At 34.8% G+C, this 12,458-nt stretch overlaps 1 protein-coding gene across 4 annotated transcripts in view; it reads right to left on the bottom strand.

Annotated features, from left to right (window-relative positions):
- DENND6A (DENN domain containing 6A) overlaps window positions 1-12,458 on the bottom strand; it is a 56,373-nt gene that overhangs the window by 19,267 nt on the left and 24,648 nt on the right. For all 4 annotated transcript variants that reach the window (XM_030867487.2, XM_060308521.1, XM_060308523.1 and 1 more), the window contains exons 4-9: window positions 9,506-9,618; window positions 7,342-7,422; window positions 5,735-5,840; window positions 5,051-5,130; window positions 3,893-3,955; window positions 3,043-3,098 (exon numbers count right to left, since the gene is read on the bottom strand). In XM_030867487.2, the coding sequence (XP_030723347.1) occupies window positions 3,043-3,098; window positions 3,893-3,955; window positions 5,051-5,130; window positions 5,735-5,840; window positions 7,342-7,422; window positions 9,506-9,618 (499 nt within the window). The remainder of the gene's footprint in view (window positions 1-3,042; window positions 3,099-3,892; window positions 3,956-5,050; window positions 5,131-5,734; window positions 5,841-7,341; window positions 7,423-9,505; window positions 9,619-12,458) is intronic.

Here is a 12,458-nt window from a genome sequence, read left to right as displayed (position 1 = left end):
TCACAACAGCATTATACATAACAGCCAAAAAGTGGAAACCATCCAAATGTCCTTCAATGGATTAATGGATGTGGTATATCCATACAATGGAATACTATTCAGCCATAAAAAGAATGAAGTAATGATTCATGCTACTGCATGGATAAACCATGAAAATAATATGCTCAGTGAAAGAAGGTAGACATAAAAGGTCACATATTGTATGATTCTATCTATATATGTCATGTCCAGAATAGACAAATCCAAAGAGACAAAGTGGATTAGTGGTTACTAGGGGCTGCAGGGAAGAGGCCCACAGGGACTAACTGCTAATGGGGTACAGGGTTACTTTTTGAGTGATGAAAATATTCTGGAACTAGACAGTAGTAGTGGTTGCACAACTCTGTGAATATACTAAAAACAATTGAATTGTATACTTTGAAAGAGTGAATATTATGTATGTGAATTATATATCAATTTTTTTAGTTAGAAAAAAAAGATAAGCCTGGAACAAACAAGTTAGTGTTTCAAGAATGAAAAGGATATGACAAAAAAAGAAAAACAGAGGCCAGCATGAAATGGATTCTCACTGGCCAAACTGGGGACAATTTGAACATCAAAAACTGATGAGAATAATGGATTTTAATAACCTGTTGAATAAAACAAGAAACCAAAAATCCATACAGATATACATACATGGTGCAATGTTTTAAAATAGTTCTACAAATTCTTTGACACTCCTTTTAAAGCACTGAACCTATTTCTCACCATCTTAGGTGGGCTGGGTTAGTGGCTTGCACTTAATGAACAGAGTAAATTAAAGCAATAATATACAACTTTTTTTTCAATAATCGTTGAACAAATGAACCTTTAATAGCAGTTACACCATTGAGGTGTCCTGATCCAACATCGAGGTCATAAACCCTATTGTCAATATGGACTCTAGAATAGGACTGTGCTGTTATCCCTAGGGTAACTTGTTCCGTTGATCAATTTTTGGATCAGTAAGTGATATTATGCTTTGGCTAGTGGGCCTAAGCTTTAATCACTCAGAGGTTTTTTTGTGCTCCGAGGTCACCCTAACCGTGTGGCATGTGGGATCTTAGTTCCCCGACCAAGGATCAAACCCGTGCCCCATACAGAGGAAGCACAGAGTCCTAACCACTCGACTTGCAGGTAAGTCCCAATAATATATAACTTTGAAGCCTGAGTCATAAAAGACATTGTGACTTCAGCTTTCTCTCAGATCACCTGCTGAATGTTGTGAGAAAATTTAAGCAGCCCTTTGGAAACGTCCACATGGCTGGAAATGAAGGTCTCCTGCCAACAGTCACAAGGAACTGTGACCACCAGCCAACAGCTAAAGTAGCTTTCTAGGGAAGCAGACCCTCCAGCCCCACTTGTCCAACTGACTAAAACCTCAGCTGACATCTTGACTGCAACCTCACAAGAGATCTAGAACTAGAACCATCCAACTGAGCAGTCCCCAGATTCCTAACTCTCAGAAACTGTGTGAAATAATGTTTGTTCTTTCAAACTTCTAAGTATTGGGGTAACTTATTACACAACAATAAATAAATAGCTTCATAGTTTCAACGTATAGTTTCAACGTATCTCCTCACAACGTATCTCCTCACAAAATATTTAACTACAAAAGGAAAAAGAATAATTTATCAATGGAGAAGCTTGGAGAACACCACACTAATAAAGATATCAAAGTGAACATTATCAGCAATGAGGCAAGCCAACTTTATGTGCTACCTCCTGGCCAAAGATACAGAGCCTGAATCTTATTATGAGTAAATCCCAGACAAACCCAAGCTGAGGAATTTCCTGTAAAATAACTGTCCTGTAATCCACAAGAATGTCAGGGCCATGAAAGGAAGACTGAGGAGCTATTCCAGACTGAGACTAAACAGACATGACATCTAAATGCAACAGACGGTTCTGAACTAGATATTATTGTGACAACTGGACACATTTGAATGTGGTCTTAGTATTAGATGGTATTAATTTATCAATGTTAATTTCCCAATTTTTATGGTTGCATTGAGTCCTTACTTGTAGGAGACAGACACTAAAGTATTAAGGGAAGATGGGGCATCAGGTCTCCAACTTACCATCAAATGGTTCTAGGAAAAAAAAGTTTACTATACTGACCACTTTTCTGTAAAATCTGTGATTGTTTCAAAATTTTATACAGATACATAAATTTTATATAAATATTTATATATGTAAAATTTTGAAATAATCACAAATTTACAGAAAAGTGATCAGTACAGTATATATGTATAATTTTTAAATATATAATTTATATATTATATATGTACATTTATAATTTTAAAATAAGCAAAGGAAAAATGGAAAAGACCTATATGGAAACATCTGACCAACTGACTTTAATAGTGGGATGCCCTTAAGGCATCAAAGTTGCAAATTAGTTTTTCTCTGAAGTATAGTAATGTTATCTATCAGCAAGGGCACAAACAGATAGGAAGTACAATTACAAGATGAAGCATTCTCTGAAACCTCTGTATTACACTAATAATATCTGTTACACAAAGTAGTTTTTATTGGGGGGAGGTAAGTATTAAATATTCGAGAGGAAACCTTTAATAGATATTGGTGGTATACATCAAATTAACGGCAGTGTAGAATTACTAAAATGAGGGGTTTGTAGGGAAATCACAGTCTTCTTTTAGCACCACTTTTATATTCCCATTCTGTAGTATCATGCTTTATGCTCTCAACCCACTCCCCCCAACTCCCCAAAAAAGGCCATCCCTAGAAAAAAAATTATTTATTTACCATTCTCACACCCAACCAAACAAAAATAATTTGTGTCTACCATGTAATACCCAATCCATATCCAAATTTCCCTAGTAGTCAAAGTAACTGACATGCAGTCAGGGATGAACCACTGATTTACAACATGTGAAACATGACTATTTTCTTCCAGTTTTTTCCACATTTTATATGGGAATATTCACTTTCTAAAGAAATTAACAACAATATCATAAAGCAAACGAGACAAGGCAGTTAACAAAATTTTTTAGTCTTTACCTGAAAAGATCCACCTCATGAACAGTAGGTAAAATAACAGATATATGTGTGTCTCCCTAAGAGATAAAAAAGAAAAAAAAATAGACAAGATGTCACCAAAATTGCCAGAAACTGACTTTTATAATATGCCTATCTATCTCATAATCAATCAGCCATGTTGCCCTGTCTTCTAAGAGTCTCTTCCTCCAGAAGCAGCTACAAAGAGACTGGGTCTTAACAGTCTCCCCTAACACAGCAGGTCAAGGACAACATAGATTCCACCGATAAAACATTAATCCAGTGGTCAGATGTTAGATTAATTCTCAACTGTATGAATACTATCATAATACCAGTTGACATATATAACAGGCAAAATTTGTTTTCCTATTACTCTCCATTTTTATTTAATTCAAAGGACAATGGGAGTGCTAATATACGAGTTAAATCATTTCAAATGAAAAATTCATCCCCACCCATGAACAAATGTAACTTTGGGGAAAATGAAGGGCAATTATAACTACAGAATCCTTTTGATTAAGTTTCCTAAAAACAGAAGTCTGTTGACCACTCTTCTACGATAAGAGGTTTTGTTAGAATTAAACCTTGTTTAATTTTTCAAAAGATAATTTTCTCCTTGTCCTCACAATTACAGTATAAATTCTGAGTTCTCCAGTGTCTGCTAGAGAAAGAACAAGAAAAAAAAATCGGAAAATAGGAAGCTTATTATCAATTCATTAAAAATTATTTAATGGGATATTTCAGTGATATTCAGAAAGGTATCATAAACCCAAGAAACTCTACATTTGCTAGTTTAAAATTTCTGTTAAAGAGACTATATATGCTGGATTATTCTACCACAGTAGCACACTACCTGCTGAGTTAACTGCACTATTTGAGTTGTCCCAGGCTTGTCATGACATGTGGGAATCCGTACCTAAAAGAGAAGAAATTAACTTTGGCTACAAAAGAATGACCTTTCTATAACTTGCGAGTCCTGCTACAATGAGGGATCAGAAGCACTCTATCCTGATGCTAAAAAGGTACACTCAACAATGCCTAAAAAGCCATAAAAACAAAATACTTATGTCAGATTAAAAACTAAAGTCATATTTATTTTTAGTCACAACAGAAGGTAAGTGAACCAAGGTCTCCACATTCCCATACACACAGAAATCACTAACCCACTGAGAAGCAAACGTGCTGAAAAACAGAAAAGGCCATCAACTACATACCACTTCCTGTTTATTGTTCCAATCTTTGCTTCATTAATATACACACACCCAAACACACCCTCTCAAGCTTGCCAAACTATGGGATAAATCTCACAGGGAACCATGAGAACTCTCAACCCAGACCTACTTTTGATGATTTCCCATGGAAAAAACAGAACAGAGGTCCTACAGAAATGAGCACATCTAAAGAGAGAACATTGCCAAAAATAAGTTCAACTTGAAAATGAATTGCAAAAGCACTTACAGCACATTCATACAAAGCCTGAGAGCAAAATGCTAATTCATCGTATTAAAAAAAAAACCTTAGTAGAGAACAATACCCTGGGATGGACATGTTGGTCTGAAAATACACATTAAAAAAGATCACTTAAGACTAAGAACCAATGACCTGCTGTATTAAAAAAAAAAAAAAAAAAAGACTAAGAACCAATGGCTTTCCTAATTTCTTTTAAATTTTACTAACTCATACTCAATTCTACAAGTGTTCTGCAATACCATCCATTTCTGGAGGGCCATGAAGTTGCACAATTCTAGGAGGTGGCATTTACATTCACATGCATTGTATAAGAATGACAGCATCATGTAAACTCTACAGGATGAAAATGGGGCTGGTGACCCCTGGAGTTGTGTGACTAATGGTTCTGTGCAGCAGGATAAATTGCGGTACCTTTGTAACTCCTCACATCAATGACAAGTGAAAGCAACAACAGGACTGAATGTTATTAGGAAGTTAAAAAGCAAAATTCATGTGTGAGCTTCCTAAAAAAGGAGACAAATGAAATATAAGCTATTATTACCTTCATTACTACCCCCATAATAGGCAGATGTAATGTTTTCCCTGGCATTGGTGCAGGCCATCGATCAACATCATTACAAGCTGAAAAATATAGTAAAATATTTCTTTAGTATAAGTGGAAATACTAAAATATTAAAAACGGAACATTAGAAGTTAGAACTCCACTTTATGCTTTCTATATAGCAGAAAAAATACACTGGGAAGGATGGAAGATAAAAGGCAAAAGTACTGAAAATATCTTATATTTCACCAGATATACATCTATGTTCTAGGATATAAATTGGTTAATACATGTTTTGAAAGCAACAGATTAGGTTTAAAGGGAGTTTTCCTACTCATTTATTACTACTAAAATTAGCTACAAAAGCACACCACCTAGCAGATGTCTTCTCTCTGTATTGAGTGACATAAGGATTTCTGTTTAACAGTACTCTGAGTATCAGAATTGGCAACTCAATATTTGTTTATTATTATCCTAAAAAATAGGCATCATCCGTGCTGCAAAAGGAGAAATAAAAGATAGGATCTTTGGTGTTTGTAGGTAAATATGCCAGAAGAATTGTTTTACCTCTCTCTCCTACCTTATAGTCCTTAAAATTCTTAACTAATTTTTTTTCATTCATTTCCAGTAAAAAATTTAAAACTCCTTCATAAAGGTACCTAACTCCCACAATGTTTAACTTACCTGCTTCCAAATAAGGTTCATTCTTTTCAAAATACTCTGGTGCTATCTGTTTGAGCACAGAGTGAAAAAAATGAATATAAGGTAGTTTGCTGATCAAAACCAAGGACTGGAGGGAAAAAAGAAACAATGTTTAATTTCTTAATGGTTATAATTTTAGTTTGCCATTTCTTATATAATCAATTACTAACAAGCCAAATTCAGCGAAAAGTGTGGATTTTAAAATAAAAAGGCTTTTACAGTAGATGGTTAAAAGAAACATAAAACTATAGTGGCAGAACACCAGAAGTTTAACCTTATTACTATATTTTAAGAGCATAAAGACACATTCACAGATTTTCCTGCTGTGCAGGAAAAAGAATTTCCTATAAACAAACTAATGTCATGGATAATTCCAAAGCCTGGCTACTACTGCTGTCAGCAAAGCAATATTAGGAATTAGCTAGGTAAACTCTTCCTAAAAAGGAAAGTGCAAATTGTGATGCTTTTTCTGACTAAGAGCTATGACTGTTATATTTTAGAGTTCAATGGTTTTAGCCACATTCTTAGAAATTGTGACTTTATAGTTTGTGACCACTTCAGATATAGATTATGCTGACTTTTTAAAAATCTATTTTCTTGAAAACTACTTTTTATCTTTCCATTAAGCATCAATTAGTGGTCAGGGCATGTTCTGGTTACAAAAGGTAAAGGTGTGTCCCTGTTAGCTGGGATTAAATTGGAATTAATTGATATTTATATATATATATCTTTAGAAACAAAAAGATTGTACATTTAGAGTGGGAACAATAATGACTAAGCTGTTGATCAAGTATATTTACTAGCTCTTCAAAAAAAAGATATTGCAGGCTTTTATTAGCTGTAACTATGTTACAATCTGTTTACTCTTTCCCTTATTCTAAAATGTGAAAATTCAACAGATTCTTCTGAGTTTTGACAGTTTCATACAATAACTGCAACTTACTGTCAGGAATCTAGTACAGAGATAGCAGGAAGGCAAAATTCAATAGCAGTTAAAAATCTAGGGACTTCCCTTGTGGCACAGTGGTTAAGAATCCGCCTGCCAACGCAGGGAACACGGGTTCAATCCCTGGTCCGGGAAGATCCCACATGCCGCGGAGCAACTAAGCCCATGTGCCACAACTACTGAGCCTGCGCTCTAGAGCCTGCGAGCCACAACTACTGAGCCTGCACACTACAATAATGAAGCCCGCACACCCTTGAGTCCGCACGCCGCAACTACTGAGCTCACACACCACAACTACTGAAGCCCGTGTGCTCTAGGGTCCGCGTGCTGCAACTACTGAGCCCGCGTGTCTAGAGACCGTGCTCCAAGAGAAGCCACCAAAATGAGAAGCCCATGCACCGCAACAAAGAGTAGTCCCCACTCGCCCCAACTAGAGAAAGCCCGCATGCAGCGACAATGACCCAATGCAGCCAAAAAAAACGAAGGACAGGTGTCTACAATCTAAAAAAAAAAAGATAAAATATAAATTCTAGTATGTTTAAAGATAAAATATCAAACACTTTAAAGACTGTTCATTCTAATAATTTCTGTTCTTCTAACCACAATGTAAAAATATTTTTCTGTTAATGTATATGAAAATTACCTTCTGAAAGTAGCCTCTTTTTAGAGTTTTGTCTCGAACTTGTCGAAAATACACATATCCATAAAAATAGGCAGGATCCTTCTATAAAAGAAGTGACAAATTTAAAAAAAATATATATATATATATATAGCCATCCTTTCTTATTAAAAGCAGGTTCCTTTATAAACTTGAACTGAGATATGAGGTACACACAAAGAGCTAGTTATGCTTTTCCACCAATGCAAACAACAATCATGACAATAACTGGCAGATAAAAACCTGCTAACTTGCCCACAGATGAAATAATCATAACTAAAGTACTAAGGTCAGATTTTACCCCCTATAACTTACTCTGTTTATGTTCTTTATTCATATCTGTGGTAGTTAATGGAAGTTAGGAAAACAATCAAATTCTGTTTTCCCCAATGCTATACTTAGTTTTGAAAAAATTCTGCCTACAATTCTGAGTTAGGCATCAGTCTTATGAGGTATACTAATGCAAAATTTCAAGAGAGAAAATAAAAGGAGTTAAATGCCAATATGAATCTTACATAGACAGTTATATTTTTACCCAACAATAATAAAACACTGGAATATTTATCAACATACAATTTGAAAGGTCCAAAAAACTTAAAAGTTTTTATATCCTAATGGAATAAACTCTGGTCCAGTTCCTTATTTGATTGTTATTCTTTAAGCAAATATTTATTGACTACCTACTCTGAACAAGGCATTGTGTTAGAAAAGATAAAAAGATGTGTAAGACACAGTTCCTTAAGGAGATCACAAACGAAGAGTGATAAGAAAAGTACAAAAATGACTAGTATGTGATAGGAGGGCAGGTACCATGCAAAAAAGCACAAAGTGTTACAAAGAGGCCAAGGGGGAAGAGGTTACTTCTGTCTATGGCGATCAGTATTTTGCGGAGGCAGCTGGTTTTGAGTTGGGCATTGAAGGATGGATATGATTTAAACAAATACAAAGACATTTCAAGTTTAGACAGCCAAGAGTTTGAGCAAAACCACGCAGAGATAGAAAAATACAAGCTACCTCAGGAAAAAGCATACAGTTCTATTTAGCTAATATATGGCACATGTATAGAAAGGAGATTAAGCTGGAAATTTGAAAGGCAAAGGTTTTATTTTGGAAGGCCCAAAAAGTGAGAACCAGGAAATATTACTATCATTAGCTCTTTATTCATTAAGCAATAAGTAATCACTTTAGATTTTATTTATTTTATGTAATATATATGTACACTTTAGCTGGGAACACTGTGTTAAGATATATTGCACTGAAAAAGACAGAAGATGGACGTCTTTGGGCAAATATTTTTATCCTCAATAGCCCTCAATTCCTTCATTTGCAAAAGGAACTCTTTTGGAACAATATAGGGAGGATTAATAAGATAATATGTGCTTACTGATACAATGCCAAGAACATAAAAAGCTCTAATAAGTGGTAGCTATTATTATCAGCAGTTGACAGAATATGTTATTAGTGATAGCAAATGGTCATGAAAAGGACAAGATGGCTATAAGAGACATTTCAAAAGGTAACATCTTTGCTAACTGGAAGAGGATTCCTGTCATTAGTGGAACCAGGAAGGTAAGCTGTAAATACTTATTTTAGGCAAAATATGTCAAGTTCTTATTGGATGTGCTAATAGGACATCCAGATGGAAATGTTCTTCATGTAGTTAGAGATAAAAGTATGAAGTACCAAACAGAAATTCTACACTCAGGAATCATCTGAATTATTAAAATTGTTTTTAATAAACAACAACAATAAACCAAAGTTTATTCAAAAATCAAAAAGAGACAACAATAATTCTACTATAAAGCAGGTAGGGATTACCACAGGGAATCTTCAACTCTGGGTGATATTTACTGGTATACTATCACCCCACTTCCACATCTAAACAAAGAGTTTTAACACGTGAAAGAAAATTAATTCAACATTCTAATTTCTATAATTCACAATGGCATTATGTTTTAAGAATAGTAACTTTATAAAGTCTCTTTCACTCACATGCTAAATCCTTATGAATTAGACTCAGGAAATTCAGCAGTATAATACAGTAACAAAACAAAAGCACAATATTTCTGAATGCTGTAAGAGGTAACTGAGTAACTGAGTTCTAAAGTTTCCTCTCACATAGACATTATTCTATTACTACTTTTCCAACCTTTAAGTAAACTGGTAAATCTTTCTCAAATTGATCCAGGAGACAATGCAGTGACACCCTCCTCCCAGAAGACTGTCGAAATCTAAAACAAAACTGGGTATCTCCAAGACAACCTAATGAAAACAAAAATGAAAGAAATTAAGGGCAGCACAGTATAACATTTATTTATCCAGTTTCATCACATCTTAGAGCTAAAGGGGTCCTATCAATTACTGAAACACATTCTATCATGCTTTAGAGAAGAAAAAAGAGATCCTGACAGTTCGACTTGCTCTAAGCCATCTTTGCTGGTTAAAGGCAAAGGCATTAGTAAACTATGCATCTTAACTCCTATGTCCCTCTACTGTTTTTCCTATTCCATTTTCTCTATGTAATTAAAACTTTTTGAAAACTGTGTGCATGTCATGTTGATTCACAAACATAATTATGAGCAAAAGAAGCCAAATATAAAAGAACACAAATTGTTCAAATCCATTTACATAGTTTTTTTTTTAATAAAGCAGGCAAACTAAACAATAGTGTTTAGGAATACATGGTTCGGTGATAAAACTATAAAGAAAAGCAAGAATCTTATTACTATAAGAATCAGTAGAGTGATTTGAAAAGATACAGGCACCCCAACGTTCATAGCAGCCTTATTTATTTACAATTACCAAGGTATGGAAGCAACCTAAGTGTCCATCAACAGATGAATGGATAAAGATGATATGATACACACACACACACACACACAAATGGAATACTACTCAGCCATAAAAAAGAACAAAATTTTGCCATTTGCAGCAACATGGATGGACCTGGAGAGCATTATGCTAAGTGAAATAAGTCAGACAGAGAAAGACTATGTATGATATCACTTACATGTGGAATCTAAAAAATACAACAAACTAAGCAAAACTAACAAAAAAAAAGCAGATTCACAGATATAGAGAACTAATGGTTGGTTACCAGTGGCAGAGGGACAGGGAATATAGGGGTGGAGGAGTGGGGGGTACAAACTACTGGGTGTGAGATAGGCTACGAGGATTATTGTACAACACAAGGAATATAACCATTATTTTGCAATAACTGTAAATGGAAGGCAAACTTTAAAAATTATGTTTAAAAAATTTTAATAAAAAGTAAAAAATTGAAAAGAAAAAAGAATCAAGATAGTGGTTACCTTAGGTGCGGGGGAGGGAAATACTGTTTGGGAAGAGACATGAGGGGGTTTTTGCGGTGTTGGCAAAGTTCTATTTCTTGACCTTATATGTGTTTTATATTTCACAATGAGAATTAAAAAAAAACCCAAAAACATAGCAGACTCAGGAAGAGCCCAAGTAATAGACTTACTATTTTAATCATGTTAATTATAAAGTTTTTAAACTTCAATCATTTTAGCAAACCTCTTAAAATATTACCTAAACTGTCAGGCAATAATTACAAAAAACTGTAAATACTCTAAAAAGTGAAAGACACAAGAAGTAGCCTGTCACTCAAATTCTTCCCAGTTACTGTATTTAAAACTAATGAGATTATATTAAATACAAAATGTGCTCAAGATTTTATTACACACAGAAGTACTTATATTTCTTTAGCACATCAAGTTCTCAAAAAGGAAGCAGAAACTTGATATTATGTTTAAGTTTCTTAAAAAGCGACTCAGTACATATACCTAAATGCACTTATAGAAACTAGTATTTCTTTGGTGGAGGAGGGAAGAAACAAAGGGGACTGGAGGGTGAGTCAGTTCAGTTTCTCTACTTGTCATAGCAGATGGTTCAAAATAAGGAAAATACATGAGACCTGAGATAATGGAAAATACTCCTAGCATTGTTTTAGTTCAACAGATTTATATACAGATGGTTCAGTTTTTCTCTTCAGAAGACAGAAAGATCCACTGAGAAGTATACACTAATTTCTCTGAGACACATAGCAAGATGTAGCAGAAAAAATGCAATGGATTTTAAGAAAGATGTATGGTCTCTGGAAAATGTAAGGAATGCTGAGCTTTGTGGAAAGAAAGTAATGAAGCTCCCACAGCCTTCAACCCCAACCCACCCCTGGCTCCACTCCCAAACCATGGACATGCTGTAAGAACTTTCCGATGACCAGTTGTACCTGCAAGCTGTACAGAACTGGTCAGGAAGCTAGTTCACCAGGTCAAAAAGGTTTTAACCATAGTGTCTTTGTGAAGTGAGGTAAATGGTTCCCATTTTATGTTTCAGAAGTCTGTTCCCTCACACACAAAAGGTTACTAAAGAAAAACCAACTCTTTATCTGGGTAGACCTTTGTTCTCCATCCTGACCTCACTATTAACGGGACAGGAAAAGAGGTGTTACAGATTGGCAACCAGGTTATTTACATTTGTCTTGCAGAAAATGATACCTGTGGAGGGCAGGGCAATCCTGATAACCTACAACCTCATCAAAAATAAATCTACCTTGTTAGTATGATCCATCCAATTTGCCTATTTAACAGGAGAGTGCACCTCTACATAAGCAGTATAATGATTACATATGAAAGATGGTTAAATGACTGTGCACATGAGGGAAAGGTTATAATCTGAGGAAAAAGGAACCACAATCAATGGGATCTAGTCCCAGGTCCATCAATAATTAGCCTTCTAGAAGTCACTTCGCCCAAGGTTCTCAATTTCCTTGTAAACAAAAGTTAAGGGGCATCATAAGATAATCTCTAAAGTCACTTCCAGCAGTAATATGCAATAATTCTAAAGTAAATCTCCACAACTGACCTACGACTGTACTGAATTCCAAGCATCTTACCCACTGTATTCACTAAGAAAACTAAAGACCTATATAAAGATCCAAAAAGACCTAAAAGTTATGCTATGTGCACCATAGTTTTCTGATTATTAACAAAAACAAACAAAAAAAAGGGTAAAGAGCTTTAATGGAAAGTATTTTTTCTTCACATAAATCAAGGAATAAAGATGAATTTATACAAATTTTA

The sequence above is a fragment of the Globicephala melas genome, chromosome 11, assembly GCF_963455315.2.
Source record: "Globicephala melas chromosome 11, mGloMel1.2, whole genome shotgun sequence".
In the NCBI taxonomy this organism is placed as follows: domain Eukaryota; kingdom Metazoa; phylum Chordata; class Mammalia; order Artiodactyla; family Delphinidae; genus Globicephala; species Globicephala melas.
The sequence above is the reverse complement of the archived record's forward strand: the minus strand, read 5'-3'. Positions and strand labels throughout refer to the sequence as shown.